Source organism: Fusarium vanettenii (assembly GCF_000151355.1).
Source record: "Fusarium vanettenii 77-13-4 chromosome 4 genomic scaffold NECHAsca_3_chr4_2_0, whole genome shotgun sequence".
NCBI classification, from domain to species: domain Eukaryota; kingdom Fungi; phylum Ascomycota; class Sordariomycetes; order Hypocreales; family Nectriaceae; genus Fusarium; species Fusarium vanettenii.
Genome location: NW_003315879.1, coordinates 3005874 through 3021483, shown reverse-complemented (window position 1 = coordinate 3021483; position 15610 = coordinate 3005874). Strand labels below are relative to the sequence as shown.

General features: G+C 52.8%; 4 protein-coding genes across 4 annotated transcripts; 1 reads left to right on the top strand and 3 right to left on the bottom strand.

Annotated features, from left to right (window-relative positions):
* Positions 1 to 394: 394 nt before the first annotated feature.
* NECHADRAFT_79425 (uncharacterized protein) lies at positions 395 to 3109 on the bottom strand (the record flags this gene model as incomplete). The annotated part of the gene is made up of 5 exons (XM_003051845.1): positions 395 to 719; positions 773 to 937; positions 1274 to 1329; positions 1846 to 2851; positions 2928 to 3109. 5 exons carry the CDS (start codon positions 3107 to 3109, stop codon positions 395 to 397), a joined length of 1734 nt encoding a protein of 577 aa, XP_003051891.1.
* Positions 3110 to 3561: 452 nt separating this feature from the next.
* Positions 3562 to 5178, bottom strand: NECHADRAFT_79424 (uncharacterized protein; the record flags this gene model as incomplete). Its single annotated transcript, XM_003051844.1, has 4 exons — positions 3562 to 3581; positions 3766 to 4036; positions 4088 to 4819; positions 4870 to 5178. The coding sequence occupies 4 exons, from the start codon at positions 5176 to 5178 to the stop codon at positions 3562 to 3564; spliced, it is 1332 nt and encodes a 443-aa protein (XP_003051890.1).
* A 3815-nt stretch (positions 5179 to 8993) lies between these two features.
* Positions 8994 to 9549, top strand: NECHADRAFT_79423 (uncharacterized protein; the record flags this gene model as incomplete). The annotated part of the gene is made up of 2 exons (XM_003052299.1): positions 8994 to 9033; positions 9086 to 9549. 2 exons carry the CDS (start codon positions 8994 to 8996, stop codon positions 9547 to 9549), a joined length of 504 nt encoding a protein of 167 aa, XP_003052345.1.
* Positions 9550 to 9594: 45 nt separating this feature from the next.
* Positions 9595 to 12398, bottom strand: NECHADRAFT_68691 (uncharacterized protein; the record flags this gene model as incomplete). The annotated part of the gene is made up of 3 exons (XM_003051843.1): positions 9595 to 10468; positions 10522 to 11689; positions 11771 to 12398. 3 exons carry the CDS (start codon positions 12396 to 12398, stop codon positions 10216 to 10218), a joined length of 2049 nt encoding a protein of 682 aa, XP_003051889.1. The 3' UTR covers positions 9595 to 10215.
* Between the last annotated feature and the right edge of the window lie 3212 nt (positions 12399 to 15610).

Here is a 15610-nt window from a genome sequence, read left to right as displayed (position 1 = left end):
TGAGATACTTTGATTGCAGTGGTTTAATTAGCCACGCTCGTGTTGATGCATGGTGACGAGAGAAACTGCAGCCGTGAAGATGACCAGTCAAGCACGTGTATCCAACATGTGCACTTGGTAAACACTCGGGGTCAGTTGATGCAAGGTCGAATGCCTCTTTTGAAGCTGAAAGTCTAGCAATCTGATTAAAGTAAAACAAATGGCATTGTTAAAGCAAAACTTTTGGAATATCCCGCTAAGATCCATCAAGATTGGTCGTTAAACATCATAATTGTATCCCCTTCCCTCCGCCGCCCCTCGAATCCTCCTCTTGCCTTGCTCTGGTCAAAACACACGCTCAATATCCCAAACCATAATTCTGGCAGGCACCCCTTCAACTTGCTCATGAAACCAGTCAGCCAGTGCGGTGACGCTTTTGAAAAGGCTGTCCCATGCCCCCATTGCCCCTGAGATATACAGGGACACCTTGAGCGGGATGACGGTAGTTGACTTGACGTATGGCCTCGGGTGGGAGCTGGTTAACCACCTGGGGATTGGGCCATTGAGGATCAAAGCCGCCTGCGTATATTGGTACGGGCATGCCTTGGCCCTGGATCGGCCGCGTATGGGGGATGCCTTGGCCGGCTGGAAAGCGTGATGGTGTTTGGGGGATGCCTTGACCTCCTGGAAAGGGGTATGAGGGTGCTTGTTGAGGCGCGGCTCTCGCACCCGATGGAGCTCTGGTTCGTTTAGCACAAGTTTTCAATACAGCACAAGACGTCTAGAGTCTTACCTGGAAGCCTCATGAGTGCCGGCAGGAATGCCACCCATGTTTGACACAGCGACAAGGGACGAGGGCTTGTCGGGCCTGTAGACGATAGCAAAGTATCTGGTCCCTTTCTTGACATTGCAGAATTTTGCTCCGTACTTCATCGACTCGCCGGCGCGAGATTTCCCCCTGACACTTACTACTGCACAGCAGGCTTCTGCTTGTGCAGTCTGTGTGGCTCTTCCCTGAGAGCTGTGCACTTGAGAGGGGCAGACAGAATCACTCTCGTCCACTATCAGTAAAAGTTAGCACGTTGCTGGATGATACGATAGAATCCAGAGCCTCGGTTTCTTACTGTCTTTGGCAAGTAATTTGTCCTTGAGGCTCGAGCAGGTTGAAGCATCATGAAGAGCAACCTCAAAGGAAAGATCGCCTATGGAGCTCTTCAAGAACTCCCAGGTGACGACTATAGCAGATTCCCTGTCTATTGTCTTGAGTGTGAGAGTGGAATGAAGGTGAGCATACTCTGTCAGTCTCTGCTCGGCCAGCACCAACTGCTGCTCTTTCTGCCCGACACTGGCCTGTACATCGTGGTTTGCAAAAGAACTGTCCCCCAATTGTTCCACAATGTCCCTAAATAGCAGCTTACAAGCATGCAAGGAGGTGTAGGTCTCGGACACATCTTCCAGGAAGGCGAACCCGCCCATGACGGTGGCTCGATGGAGCCATCTCTCATGTACTTTGACTAGCCCGCCGTCCTTCTCTTGGAAGAACGCTCGCAACGAGAGACAGCCGGCCTTTACAAACTCGAGCTTCGAGGAGCTAGTGTGCGGGCATGCTCTCAAGCATGCTCGCAACATCCTCTCCATTTGTTGGGCGAATTGATCTCCCGGAATCGTAACGGTAGCAGCGGACCGAAATCGACCTCGCTGCCCACTCTTCGCGGTATGGATAAGTCCATACGATGCCAAAGTATCCCAGTACTCGACTGCCAGCTGGAACCCCTGCCGGCCGAGGCTCGCGATCATCGTATCGAGCCCAGGATTCTAGGAACGCATCAACTAGCTGATTGTGCAATGTAAGGGGACGTATCATACCTCTTCTCTCTCCCTCGGAGAGTAGTACCATCTGGACGCATCCGAAAGGAGGTGTTGGGCGAGCTTGTCGGCAGTACCAGGTAATAAACCGACACCGAGCATGGAAACCTCTGCCCATTGGGGATCTGAAGAGTTGAGGATGTCTGAGAGTTCACCCACGAGGTCAGGCCGTTCAACCAGCGCCGCTTGCCAGATTGCGAGGATAGCACGACCCTCCTCTTCGGCTGAGCCCAGAGTTCTTCGATCTCGATTTGTGGTGCCATTCTCGAAGTTGTAGCCGTACTTGAGGGGCCTGCCCGTCATGCTCGCCGAGCAAGAGCGCGTAGATCTGCGCATGAGCAGACCCTTGAGGTAGAGGCTACCTCTGTGCTTGGGGTCCATGATGATCTCACCATATTTGGTCTTCAGGACACTGTCCTTGTCGAGTTTCTGAAGAGCGAGGACGGTGGTGCACCAGGACTCGAATTCTTCACGCTTCACGGCGCTCCGTCTGACAATCTCGCCTCGCTCGTTCTTGGCTTTCTTGATCTCGCCAATAACGAACCTGACATCAGTCCTATAATTTGGGAAAAAGGGAGCTAGACTACCTTGCGGGTGTTTGTCCTTGCTACGCGCATTTGTGAGACGAGTCAGATTTGCGACTAGTTTACCCTGGGTGGTAAACCCAAAGCACCAGCTAAAGCTACCGGATGTGCAGCGGACGGAATGATTCTGCTCTCCGCGCTGCAGGACCAGCAAGGCGAGCTTGAGGCCCTCACCGTGAAAGCCCGCAAGGTCCTGGTTGGCGGCCTTGGTGGTGCCGCCCATGTCGAGGTGATAGGGCTCCAGCCTAGAATCGCAGTTGGTGATCTCGACTGTGCCCTTTCCGTTGTGGCCCCTGAATATGATGTAGCCGAGGCACTTGGACCCGGTGCTGCGTCCGTACGCCTTGTAGATGATTTCGGTATTGTTCCGTTCTTCGACGATGTATATCTCTGTCTTGTGCGAGACAATCATTGCGTCTCTCCTGTTGAATCAAAAGAAGGAGGTTCATGTAAGACTTAATGTTCCACATAAAGACATGAGGAAGAAGGGTTTCATACCAGTTCTGGTATAACTCCCGAAAGCCTTCAGGCCCGGTCAATGAAGAGTAACTCGCCTTCAGAAGAAGGTTCAAGGTATACTTTTTTTCAATGCTATCAAGAGTCTTTCTTTCTTCGAAAGTGTAGTCCTCGACTTCAACATTCGTCCTTCGGGGAGCGTTGGGTAGTGGTTGGCGACTCATGGTGGTTGATAGAAGCAGTTGTTTCCGCGATACAATAACAAAAGAAGCAGTCGTTTTTAAGATACAAGAAATTTTTGAATTCAAGACACGGAAGACATGAAGATGAAAAGACCAGAAGGGAAAAAAAAATGTCGGTCAAGGTCAAGCAGACATGGCAAGTTGCTGGCGAACGGACAAGAGCAAACAACCCTCAGTGGCGGGGACATGCATCATGGGCGTTTGCACTTTGCAGTAACATGGAGTACCTGACCTGGCTAGCCCTCTCCCTCCTTTTGCGGGTATCTCTGTTGCACTTTTACACCTATTCCCAGCTGGCGATCCTTAGACAGTCATTTGCACAACTTCCGATTGACCACCTACTTACCCGTCCACATGACCATACATGATCATAAAGGGGCTCAACGGATGTGTGAATAATTACTCGTCATTTTTCTCAAAGCCACCTAATTGGTTTAGATGATCCAAATGGTACCTGTTCAATGAAAAGGTACATGTCTTCTCAACATCGTTTCAAAGTACCTTTAGCCTCAAGTTGTTTGGCCTCCCTGTATCACATCCAAACGAAACACCCTTGTCGATGCTGTCTCCAACCAAGAGCATACATATCCAAACTACCATCCTAGCCGCAACTTCAGCCTCACCACCATTTCAATTACCTCCACCCTCAGAGATGAGACGATCGTGACAGCTTCTGGCCACAAAGTGAATCATCTGCAGGGTCTCGGCAAACATTCCCTTGAAGATGCGCTTCCCCAGCACCTTTTTGAGGTTCTTAGGCGCCCAGCGTCGACACTCGTTTCCCATGACGAGGATACGGTCACTTCGGGCTGAGAACCCAACAACAGCATCATGGTAAAAGGCCTCGACGTTCTCCGGTGTCGGATAGCTCTTCCCGTACACGGGCCAGGGGATCTGTTCTTCTAGAGCCTGCAGTCTGTGAGTGTCACTTTCAAGCAAACGGGAAGTCGGGATACTCACTTTTCCTGTGACGCGCCCGTTGTCCTCAAGGGAATCCCACTTCTTGTCGTAGCGATGCCAGAACCCCATGGGATAGACTCGGCTGTTTGCACCCGCAGGCCCCTCATCCTCTGAGCTGTCATCATCGTCGTCGTCAGATGCACTCTCGCCTTCAGAGTCTGAAGGGATGTAGATGGTCGCAGCGGTGCTGCTCATGGAACGACCAATGGTGACATCACGGTCGGGAGTGTCGTCCCGAGTGGACGGGAGACTAGTTGGGGGAGTCAGGGGTTCAGCTCTGGCCCATGGATGTGACAGGCCTCCCAACTGATTGCCGTATCCAGCGGTGGGCTCCCAGAAGCGAACAGCTGGGTGAGGAGGCAGAGGTGCAGTAGGAGGGATACGGGCCTGTCCAACACGGATTTGTTGAGGCCGGATAGCTGGAGTGTAGGCCGGCGAAATGTAGTCGTTGACAACTGGTGGCCGAGCAGCTGGACTACGAACGGATGCAGCACGGCGAGCTGTGGCCGGGCGAGGGCTGGGGGCATACGCTGCCGACGGCTCACCGGCTGGGCCCCGGGTAGAGGAAGTGAAACGAACACGCGGTGTGCGTGCAGCCGGAATATGAGCAGTCGGAACCCGGGTTGTTCGGTTGCGAGGAGGCGCATCCGGTACCTCAGGCCTGGCAACTGGAGCATTCTCAGGGAGTCTGGTGCGAGTTCTGGCTGGCTGATCCTGGGTACCTCCCTGTCCCTACATGTCGTTAGTTGGAAAGTATCACACAAAGTCAACCGTTTACACACCTCAGAATCATCCAGAGCTATCATGAGCTTTCTCTGAGCCTTCTCCAACTCGGGAGCAAGGTGATTCTCCAAATGCTTATGGCAGAGACGCAACTCCACAGCCTGCTCGAGGAGGGGAGAGGTGATCTGCTCCGCGAGAGACAGCTCATTGAGCTGTTCCATGAGGAGAAGATGTCTGAGATGCTTCCCCTGGCTGATCGGATTGTTGCAGTATCGACGGGACTTGGTCCAACCAATGCACTTGTTGCCTTCACGGTAGGTGTGGGGGAACAGGAACTTGGAGTCCACGTACTGACTCTGCGACGGCATCCTGGCGGTGCTGGCGGTGAGCCTGGGTGATGAAGGCGATGCTCAACAAGGTGACGGAATGAGATGGAAGATATTCTCTTTGGCAGGAAGGAGAGAAACCTGAAGAAGGTTGAGTTCAAAACAAAAAAGAGCCATCTTATACTTTTCCCAGCTCTGGGGAGAGACTGAGGTTTCTTTCAGCCGCTGGGCTATCAAGAACTGACATAGCATCATGCAGGTTTGAAGCTCGTTTTCAGTTCTGCCTGTGCCGAATGTTCTCATTCAGAACTGGCCCTGAGATCGGACAAAGAACCTACCGTACTAAAATGATTGTGGCTGCATTTGCAGAGTTGGTGTATTCAGGCTAGGGGTGCGGTTTAGGGGCTTGACTTAGGCAATATGATATGTGAGAGACCTCAGCACTACCGAGAGAAGGGGCAAATAGGTATTCAGACAAAGGACATGGCAATGGGGACAGAGCTTTTCTCCTGACTGGTAGTAGCAATCCTCTCTTGGCTGGATGTCAGACAGCCCATCCCGGCCTGGGAGAACACCCATGCCAATGCAACCGCTTTAACGGAAGAAGCAACTTACATGAAAACAGGGTTACTCAGTAATAAACCTCTTGAGTGTCTTTCTAGCACCAGAGTCCACTGACGTTGCCAAGAGGCCATATTGCAGGCAAACAATGTAAGCAACCTGCCATTTCCGCTCCCGGGTGCTCACCCTATTGGCACAAGCAAGTAGGCGGCCCGGATCGAACAAGAAACGCGGCTTGGTATGGGGGATGTCTGTGCTACTCTTCCGAAAGAAAGACGTTTGATGTCTCGGCAACTCGCGTCTGGAATGGTCGACGGTGACACAAGAGGCAACACCTATCAACATGGCGTCAGCCCGCATCTGTAGGGACCCAGATCTTCTTTCTTATTACCAAGCGAGAGTCACTAAGAGAGAACAAGTTGTTCCGGGGAATGAGACAACATGGGAGATCATAAGTAAGATATTTCGGCCGTTGACATTGTGTCTTTGTTGTCTTTAACCAACCGGCATTAGCCAACGTCACCAAAACGAACCGGTTTCCATCTTGGTTGGAGACTCTTTATGAGTCCACATCAAAGCCCCGGTAGCTGCGTCCACAGATCGACGATAACCGTCTGGGTGAGAAGGGAAACCGCCCTCCTCTCCCTCCCAGATGGGCCGCCCAGTAAAGAACTCTCGAGAGCAAGGAGTAAGACCCCCGACGGTGAAAGACGGTGTCGAGAACTCTGCCTGGTACCGCCTCCAACCTTGGGCCAGGAGTCTGTACAAGGCATAGCGTAGTGTACAGGAACTGGTTGTTCTGGGAAGCACCCAGCAATCAACCCAGCATCGCTCATCTTCGAGATCCTTAGCTCGTAGTGCACGAAACTGTAGAATGAGCAATGTTGACCCGTCGAAGCAAAAGACCTGAGGACATTCATACTTGCAGGCATATCTATTTAGAGAGTTAGCCATAGTGCACCTTGATGTCGGCAAGTACATACCCGCGTAGCTCTTGAGAGAGCTTCACCTGGGACCCTTGACTTGATATGCAGTCGGATTGCCAGGCTGTAGCCGAGATAAGATTCCTCTTCATCTCACCAATAGCTAGCGGTGCTCTCTCTCCTGAAAACCTGGCCGAGAAGATGGAGTCGACATTTTCCGAGATGCCACGACCAGAAAGGGGTTTGCAATGCGACGCTTGCACCACACTGGGATAACTCTTCCAGGCTGCGAGTGTGACATTGGCCACTTCAGTATTAAACCAATTCTCACAGTCGGCCTCGAATTCAAGCCGCCAATGTCTGTTGTTGGTGGGAACAGCGAGCTCGCTCATCCGTAGCGCGTCGTCAGCGTCGAGGGGCATGAAGGCACTGTCAAAGTTGGCGTGGGTCAGGCCATCGTCAGCGACGAAGGAGTGGACTATGATGTTTGAGATGGGCACATATTTCCGCGCCCATTCTTTGTCGGACGCCGTGGTGTACTTGGTTTCTACAACTGGATTTGTAGGGTGCTGCAGGATGTGATGCTCGGCCGTGCTGTATTGGCCTATGAGACTAGACTTCAGATGGCTGGCGAGTTGTATGAAAGGTAGACAGAACCTGGGGAACCGCGAAATTATGCGTGACGAGGCCATGGATATACTTGATAATGGATGAAGAGACGAGATAGGCAAACGAGAAAACACCTGGGCATGCTGGTGACACTTGGGTTGTTGATGATTGCGCTGGTACAAGTGCAAAGTAAAACGACATGGGTGCTCTCAGTAAAAATGAGAAAATCGAAAACTGAAGTGGAAGTAGAAAATTAGAAGAATTGCGATGCCTAGTTGAGAAGCTGTTGGTCGGTAGGTTAGTTACTTCGTGGTCGAGGCGCAGTGACATGAATGTTGGGTGTCAGTCACTGTACAAGGCTGTATTAGCGATGGGCTCTTTTCTCTGTGCCTCCTTTCTCCTTGAACTTGCTTCTCCCAATTGACTCGCACCCAGCATCAATCAAAACCGGTAACAATACCTACGCTGCGCAACTGTGTGGATTCCGGCGCTATGAATGGGCATGGCATCGGTGCAAACTATGGGGGACTGGATGAGCCCATTCCGACTCCGTCTCCTAGTCTAACTACCAGCCCCCTGTCCAGCCCGGCTCCCAGTTCCTCTTCAGGCCGACGTCAATCTACCCAAAAGGTGTTACGCTCAAGAAGCATTGTTCGTGATAACCCTTGCTTGAAACGAAATATCGTGCTGACCAATGGGCCTAGTACTTTCGCTTTGGGAGCCGCATTATAGGAGCAACTGGGTCACCAGCTGACACGGCGCATCCCAATGTCCTCCGCCTCAGTACAATTCCAACTATTGTGGAAAGCATTGTGTACTTCCTACTCTGGATTTTGCCTTCAGTGTTGAGTAGCCGCATTCTGTCATCGCACCCTGAATGGACCTTGCCTCGACGGTTTGTCTTCAAGAAGCAGAAGGAATACTGGGAGAACGAGTTTGAGTTGGAAAAAGCGGCTTACGAGATGCTCAAACCTCTCCAAGGGCGTTCCATCCCTATTTGCTTTGGTCAAATTGACTACGACGATACCCGGGCCCTGCTCTTGTCCGACATAGGCGGTGCCTGTCTCGCAACTCCCGAGGGTGCAATCCTGCGACACGACGAGCTCCAGCCGTTGCTGGAAGAAACACTAACTACCTTAGTCAACGCGGGAGTGTCACACGATGACCTCAAGCTGGACAACTTTCATCTGGTAGAGGATGATCGTGGTGGTGATAGGATCATGGCTGTTGACTTGGAGAGGGTTGACATAGGTCTTTCGGAGAAGCAGGCAACGTTCGCCGTCAAATGCGCCGTCGACTTTTTGATGCAGGCGTACAAAGCCCATCTTGAATGCTTGGAGCATGATGGGTTGCTCCAGCCAAAGAAATACCCTGCAAAGAGTTAATAGAAGCCAGGTAGAGACATGATACACCGGCATTGATACCCCACGTGACACCCATCACGATACCCTCAACGCAACTACCTATTCAAACATTTCTGCTTTGATCACCTCAGCAACACTAAATGCCAAAGCATCTTGATTTCCAACCAGTAACTCAAATAAATAAAACATAAAAAGACCAACGACTCCCCTCTCAGAATTCCCAAGACTTGACTCCTACATCAACTTCCATTCAGAGCGAGCCAGCGCACAGACCACCCAACCTTAAACTCCCCCACTTACCGTTAGCCAAGGTAGCACTGTGCTCTAAACTTCAGCCTCGCGCGACAACATCCATTGTCACAAGCGAAACCATCCATCACCAACAACTACATCCCACACAATGGCCCCCGTCGATCGCGTGGACCACAATGTCCTTGAGCGTAAGATCGCCAACCTCCTACATCCTGCTAATATGCGCTAACGCCCTTCCAGAGCAGCTCAAGGACGTCATTCAAGACCTCTACCAGATCATGGTCCAAGTAGCGACCTACGACTCCGTCGGCCGCCCAAGCAAAGAAGTCCTCTCCAACGAAATGTACGAGCCCCTCACACTCTCTACCCTATGCGACCAACTAACACGCCCTAGCAAAACCCTCTCTCAGTCTCTCCGCACAGTACACATCTCAGCATCACCGCCCAACAACCTACCGTCAGTACCGCCCGAACTCCTCGAGTACGTCGAGCACGGCCGAAATCCAGACATCTACACCCGTGAGTTCGTTGAGCTCGTTCGCCGGGGCAACCAGCTCATGCGCGGTAAGCGCCACGCCTTCGAAACTTTTCGTGACACACTCGCCGAGAACATGACAACGGCCATGCCTGAGCTGCGCGACGACGTAGCCCAGGTCGTCGAGGCCACCGGTGGTGTACCACCTGGCAAGAAGACTGAGCAATGAGATGCAAGCACGTCAAATATTCTTTCATACTTCATAAACAAAATTGGCGGACAAAGCCTCTATTATCATAACAGTTGATATGCCAGACATGGGACGCAACCCACAAGGAACCGATCTAAGAGTCCGCGCCAGTATCCTATCCCTCCCTCCGTGGCAGAACTATGAACAAAAGGGATGAGCCGGGTCTCTCCGTCCCGCAGCTCTGCCCTGTGCCTATCTCTCTCATCCTCTAGACTAGTCCCTGAAAAAAACGCCGTGGCAATGGTATTTGTGTAGCATGCGTGCAATGTCCCTCTGTGTGTAACATGACCAAGCACGTCTCTAGAACGTAGGCAACCGGTCTCCGCCGGGGTGCCGGACGCGTCTCATACAAATGTAAATGAACCCAATGCCCACCAGAGCCAGGAGTACCACTTGCGCTGGAAGTAAGACGGCTGCGGCCAGGAACACCGTGCCATATCGCCGTACCGTGTCAACGAGCCGATCATGGGCCTCTCGGCGCTGCTCGATATGATCTCGGAACTTGCTGTTCTTGGGAGCTCCTGCTCGTGGGTTCTCGACAAAGGGGGTTTTATAGTCGTCATCATCGTCATGCTCTTCCTCTTCCTCTTCGTAGTCCGTTGTATCGTACTCTCGATCCTCAGAGTCTTGGTCCGAGTCGGCTGGTCATGAAAAGTTGAAACCGCCGGGGTAACCACCACGTTGTTGGCGAGGATCACCGCCAAAGCTGAAGCTGGCACCGCCGCCAGGGAAACCGCCAGCTGACCGGAAGCCACCGCCGCCGAAGCCGCCCTGGCCACCCATCATGTTGAACAGAATCTCGGGGTCGATGCCGCCCATACCTCCACCCATGCCGCCTCCGCCGAACATGTCGCTAGGATCGACGAGGTCGTCGCCATTATCATAACGGGCTCGCTTCCTGTGGAGGTTGTTAGCACATGCCTCTGCTTCATCAAGGGAGGGTGTTCTTACTGAGGGTCGCTCAATGTTTCATAGGCTTCCTGCAAGTCCTTGAACTTCTCCTCGGCGTGGGCATCACCGGGGTTCTTGTCGGGGTGGAGCTTGACAGCCATCTTGCGGTAGGCTCGCTTGATTTCGTCGGGTGTAGCTGTCTTCTCGACGCCTACAATCTTATAGTAGTCCTTTCGCTGAGACTTCTTCAGCTCCAGCTCCGCCCTGCGGATTTCCTTTAGGACTGAACGGTCCTCGGGGTCGAACTCTTGAACTGTCTTCCACTCCTTCACAGCATCCTCCCATCTCTCTGCACCGCCCAACGCGTTGGCCTTGGTCTTGCGAGCCTTGGTGTAGCCAGGATCGAGGCTAATGGCGCGTTCGCAGTCAGCGATGGCATCATCAAACTGCTTAAGCTTGATCTTGCACTGCGCCCGGTTCTGTAGCAGCTTCGCATTCATGTTCTTATTGGAGGGGTCAATCTCCAAGGCATTGGTATACTTTTGGATGGCATCCTCCAGTCGACCAGCCTTGAAATCGGCGTTGCCGTCCTCCTTCATGCGGTCAAGCCTCTGCACAATTCTGAGCCACTTGACTGCATCACGGAAGTCAGGATCGCAGCTAATAGCCATACGGAAGCATTGGATAGCCTTCTCATTGTCTCCCTGGCCGTACAGCACACGCCCACGAAGGACAAGTGCCTCGGGATCCTGGTTGTTCTGTCGCAGCAGAGACATGGCAATGTTCTGCGCCTCACCCAGCGAGTTCTCACGTCCCATCAAGAGGTAAGCCTCTCCCCGCATCAACTGCCACTTGCGGGGCTTGGTGACGCTGGGACCGAGGCCACGCTCAGCAAGGTCAAGAGCGTGAAGAACCATGGACATGCCAGATCCGGAGCCTCGCTGAAGGGTGTTGCGAGCTGATTCAATATGGTGCAGCATCTCCTTGGCCGGTGCCATATCCTTGGCAGATGGGGGAGGGTCAATGCGGCTAAAGGTTGTCATGGCTTCCTCGGGGCGGCCTAGGCCGGTGTAGATGCGGGCAAGACGCAGGAGAATCTTGGCATTCTGGGGGTCATAATCGGCAGCCCGGGAGCAATCCTCAAGAGCATGCTCGTACTGACCATTAGACATGTAAGCAGCGGCTCGGTTGCCTAGATAGGTGGCATCGAAAGGGAATAGGTCGACAGCTACAGAAAAATGTCAGCATTTTGAAGGCTGACTTCAGGCCCGACAGTCGAATGAGCCACGCTTCTCAGATAAAATCATACCTTTGCTGTACTGCTCGATAGCCTTGAAATAGTTTCTGTCCTTGAAGAAACGGTTTCCGGCAGCCTTGTAGGACTCGGCATCATCCTTTGGCGTAGGAGTCGGGCTGGAGGGGTTGGACTTATGGGGAGGAGGAGGAGGGGCGCCATCATGAGTAGAGCCGTTGGGAATAGGCACCGAAAAGTTTGCCTGGGCGGAAGGGTTCGGGGGAGTGGTAGCTCGGGCGCCGTTGACAGGCTCGCCGTCGATATCCATAGAGCTGCCGTTCATGGCGGCGGCGAGAGCAGATAGGCGTTTGCGCTCTTCGGGTGGGAGGTTAAGCGGGTGAGTGGCGGGCTCGTATTTAGGCCTGCGGGAGGAGCGGTGGCCCGCGTCGGTAGAATGCCTCGAGAGTCTAGACGAGTGTGAAGACTTGTTTGACTCTGCGTATGAGGCAGGCCTGGATGATCTCCTAGATGAAGAAGATTTTGTCGGAGATCGGGTGGGCGACGAAGACTCCGAGTGCGACTGAGCGGTATCGTCACGTTCACGGTCGTCGAGACTCGAATGCTCGTTTGCTCCGTTGGTGGGCTTCCTTGAGGAAGACGAGGAAGATGATGGCTTCTTGCCGCTACCAAAGAAGTTCTTCATTTGGGCCAGAGAAATCGATACGAATGGAAGAATTCCAAAGAATCCCCGTACAAGGTTATGCCGGATACCTCACTGCCTGACTCGGTGCCCTAAACGGGCGTTAGGGAAAAAACCGATTTTTTTTTTCGGGGCCGCGTCTCCAGTGGCTCCGGGAACAGTCGAGGTGCGGCTCGGGGGCGGCTCTGAACCTAAAAGGGGGGTGTGCGTGTGGGAGAAGCAGAAGCAGGCGGACTAGGTAGGGGTAGAGTAGAAGGGGGCAGTTGTATGTGACGGGGAGAGTTGATGGGATGGCGATTGTAGACTGGTGGTGATGGAGTGAGCAACTGGACCCGAACAGTCAAGCTAGGTAGAAGGACAAGAACGAGACAGGACAGATCAGAGATGACGGACAGGAAAGCGAAAAAGAGATGATCAAAAAGTAAAGAGCTGGGGGGCAGGGGAGGAAGAAAGATGAAGGAGAAATTGACCCTTGGCCTTGGACCACCAGTGACGGTGACTGGGAGACAGTCAGTGACGAGTGACAAGCGACAACGGCCAGCCGATTTATCAGCTGGGGCCCGCGCCTGGTCTGGTCTGGTCTTGTCTTGTCTTGGTCTTGATCTCAAGTGGTTTGGTCTGCACAATTAATCGACGCCCGGGCACAATTGGCACCTTGTTTCTCCAGGGTCTTTCCAGCCTGACGGGAGACGGGAAGCAATTTGAGCCTGTGTGAGACTGCGTGTCAATGTTGATGACTTCCTAGACGGGGCAGACGGTTGGTTAGTCCAGGCTAATCCGTCCCAATTTCAACCTGTCGGCTTCCTCGCTGCCATGTCCACAGCATCCAAGAGCAAGTCGAAGAAGAAAAAAGAAAAAGAAAAAGGCTGGAGAGCCCTGCGAAGGCTGACTGGTTGTTCAGTGACGGGAGCCTGAGCGTCTGCGTCTTGCTGATGGATGGGGCTTGGCTGGGCTTGATCCATCATTGAAGAAGGAAATTGTGACTGGACTGGGGGCCCGGGGGGCATGGCAAAGCCGAATCGCAGGTCTCGGAGACCGGGTGACACGCTGTCAGACCGCCTGCCGTGCGAGTACCCGGTACTTGCACCCCCGGACAAGGCCACCACGCGCTTTCCACCCCCACCACGAACAGAGCAGCCAGCCAGACTGCAGGCAAAGGGCCAATGAAACAAGGACCGGGTACGATGAGGAAATGGATCAAACGGCGAGGCAGGCAAAAGGGCATGAAAGGGGTCTCCTCCCGTCGTTCATGACGATGGAGGGAACAGGCGGGCTGTGTTGAGGCGCCGCGTTTGCGTGTGAGGTGTCCATACGGAGCTGTGCATAGGTGGCCACCCAAGCCGAGTTGGGCTTACAACACAACACCACGCAACACGATGAGGAGGCTGGGAACTAACTATCTGTCAATCGACTCTTGGTTGAAAGTTGGTCATGGATTGACGGATGGATGACACTTTAAAGGACACTCGAGTGTGACAAAGATTGCGTTTACAAGGCTGTGCATGCCGTGTCTTTTCCGAATGAATCAATTCCAAACATCACCGCCAGACCCGATATCAAGCACATCTCAAACTCCCACCCCGCGTCGACTCGACTAAGTTTAGTGCCCGCCGTACACCCGGGAAAGCATCATTGAAGCGGGCGGTAAACCAGGTGCTTGTATCGAGGAGTTGCGCTTAGCCGGACGTCATTCTAGAAGGTTCAGTGGGGCCGTCTCTCAGGTCCCTGCTAGCAAATAATACGGGATCCCGCGGCCTGGACCAACACACCCACCCACCCGTCCGTCCTCCGGCCACCGGAACCCAGCGGCTGCTGCCTCTTCTTCAACGGCTTCAACTCTTCTGTTGGAGGGGCGGGGAGGCCGGGATCCCTGCCAGGGTCTCTTTCGCTTGGCTGCAAATCACAAGAGCCCGCCGGGCCCCCCGGATTCTATTCCCTTACCTTCCAGCGCGTGTCAGCCTGAGCCATCCTCCAGCCCGTTCCATTTCCTCGATGACTGGTCACTGCTTGACCCGCGCGCCCCGTGTTGTCAGCCGAAATCCCATAGGAGTGGTTGTTGGTTGTAAATTCTACCAATGCCAACAACTCGGCAGTAGCAACGGCATGGGCCTCATGCAGAGCATGCATTGCCCGAGGTGTAATTGTCCGGGCCAAACACGGTGGAGGTCAACGCCAATGCCAATGCCGACTCGAAGGACAGTGAAAGAGGGTCACTTGTCAGGCATGAACCTGTCGCGAATCACATGTGTCATTTCATGTAATTGCGGTGTTTTGAAAGACTGTTCTATAAGTTAGTCTCCTGAACGTTTCTGAATGCCTATCTCCCAAGCACAATCGTCAGTGTTTATCAAGACCGTTTCAAACCGGGTGGAATAAGCTGTGATTCTTTATCATGATACTCCATTGCCTCTGTAAGTAAATTCACTATGCACTTTCGTCCCCATCAGTACCCCATGCCCTGGGAGTCCATGATACTCAAACAACAAGACCAGAACGGATCCTACAATCAGTGCGTAGTTGATATTTTTCATTCCCTCATAATCTCAGTCAATTGCCTTGCTCGTGGTTGTGAGTCAACTGACAGCATTCCTTGATGTTGCGTTGAACCTTCACCGTCCATCGTGTTATTTCACCGGCAGCGGGTCAGCGTAGGTTAATCATTCTGGTCAAGGGCTGCACGTGGCCAACATGAGCGAAATGGTAGATGTGTCTGATACAAGTAAGCTTAGACAGTTTTTCATGACTCTGTTGCGGTGTTGATTTGGTGGTCCGGGCGATTACTGTGAATCTACTTGCTAGAACTACGTACCAAGATATAAACATAGAAGCAACCCTTCCCTAGGCCATCATATATAATTCCAACCGGCAGATAGTATGCCGTTTCAATGCAGTAGGGCTGTTTTATACCATCTTCAATGACTAAAGACTGGATAGTATAGGGGGCCTTGCTTGGACATTGGCCGAAACTCCCCAGACCCAGTCGCGAAGGAGGTCTTGAAAACGGTCACTCTTGCTTAGAGTGGTTTCCAAGCTGGTGCCTGTAGCTTTCCTCTACTAGTGAGGAGTGTTAGAAACATCAAGCACTCAGAACACTTGAAGCTATGAGACCTCCCAAGTGTGTTATGACGGTTGGCGGATTGCAAAATTAGCAATTCGCAGATACAACAACCGGCAGGAAACAAACGTAGCATGGTTTCCCATTCAGGTTTAATTCT